General features: G+C 58.7%; 1 protein-coding gene across 1 annotated transcript in view; it reads right to left on the reverse strand.

Moving 5' to 3' along the window:
* The window catches only part of EMH_0001120 (protein kinase, PfEST homolog, putative), a gene marked incomplete at both ends in the record, with an annotated part of 27,896 nt that overhangs the window by 2,350 nt on the left and 24,136 nt on the right, over positions 1–1,410 (reverse strand). The window contains 2 exons of the mRNA XM_013495492.1: positions 64–483; positions 882–1,310. Of these exons, the coding sequence (XP_013350946.1) occupies positions 64–483; positions 882–1,310 (849 nt within the window). The remainder of the gene's footprint in view (positions 1–63; positions 484–881; positions 1,311–1,410) is intronic.

A 1,410-nucleotide genomic window follows, 5' to 3' on the forward strand; every position in this document is an offset into this window, starting at 1 on the left:
TGCTGCTGCAGTGGGTGTTCCCGCTGCAGCAGCATGAAGGGTAGCTGCTGCGGAGGCCCATACTTTGTGACTGCTTCTATTAGAGCCTGCTGCTGCTCCTGCACTGCCTGCTGCTGCTGCTGCTGCTGCTGCTGCTGCGCCGTTTGCTGCTGCTGCTGCTGCTGGTTAGAAGCGCCAGGATTGCTGCATTTGTTACATGAAGATGCTGCTGTCGTTGCTGCTGCTGTTGCTGCTGTCGTTGCTGCTGCTGCTGCTGCTGCTGCAGCAGCTCCTTGAACCCCTCTTTCACCTGCCGATGTTTCCTTAGCCTCTGCACTGCTGCTGCTGCTGCTGCTGCTGCTGCTCCCTGCAGCAGCCTGCTGCTGCTGCTGCTGCTGCTGCTGCGTTGCTGCTGCTCTGCAGCAGCCTAGCCTGAGCTGCCTATACACCCCAACAGCCAAAGCTGTTGGCAGCCCAACAGCAGCAGCAATCCGCCGCTTGCACCTGCAGCAACACAGCAGCAACAGCTACAGATAAACAACTGCAGCAGCAGCAGCTGCAGCAGCAGCAGCAGCAGCGCCACGAGCAGCAGCAACACAGCAGCAGCAGCGTCGACGCGAACTCAACGGGACAGCTGCTGCGGCAGCTCTTCCTTTTGGCTGCAGGGTTAGCAGCAGCAGCAGCAAGCACAGCAGCAGCAGCAGCAGCAGCAGCAGCAGGACGCGCAGCAATACCCAGCTCAGCAGCAACAGCAGCAGCAACGCATGCAGCAGACCAAGCAACACCAGCAGCAGAAAAAGCAGCACCGACAGCAGCAGCAACAGCAGCAACAGCACAACCCACAACAACAACAACAACAACAACAGCAGCAGCAGCAGCAGCAGCAGCAGCAGCAGACCCACTCTTTGTTACGCACTACAACAGCAGGTATATTGAGGATAGAAGCCAGCAGCAGCAGCTGCTGCACCCCAAAGCTTCTGAGGCCCCCCTCAGCAGAAGAGCAGCAAATACAGATTACAGCAGCAAGATCTGCTGCTGCTGCTGCTGCTGCTGCTGCTCGTGCTGCTTCTATTCCACTCGGTGCTGTTGCTGCTGCTGCTGCTGCTGCTGATGGTCCTGCATGCGCTGCTGCTGCGTCGCCTTCTTCGCGCGCTGCTGCTGCTGCTGCTGCAGGATTTGCTGCAGCAGCTCTTCCTGTTGCTGCTGCTGCTGCTGCTGTAGATCGTGCTGCAGCAGCAGCTTGCTGCTCCAGCTGAGCAGCGCATGCATTGAAGCCAATTGCTGCTGCTGCACGCAGACGAACTCCAGCTGCTGCTGCAGCAGCGCACAGCCTGTATCAGCAGCAGCAGCAGCAGCAGCAGCAGCAGCAAACCGCAAGGACCCATAAAGCGAAAAGCAACACAGAGAGACGAAAAACAACACGCAGCAGCA

This window comes from Eimeria mitis, genomic scaffold (genome assembly GCF_000499745.2).
Source record: "Eimeria mitis Houghton genomic scaffold, Emh_scaff160, whole genome shotgun sequence".
Classification (NCBI taxonomy): domain Eukaryota; phylum Apicomplexa; class Conoidasida; order Eucoccidiorida; family Eimeriidae; genus Eimeria; species Eimeria mitis.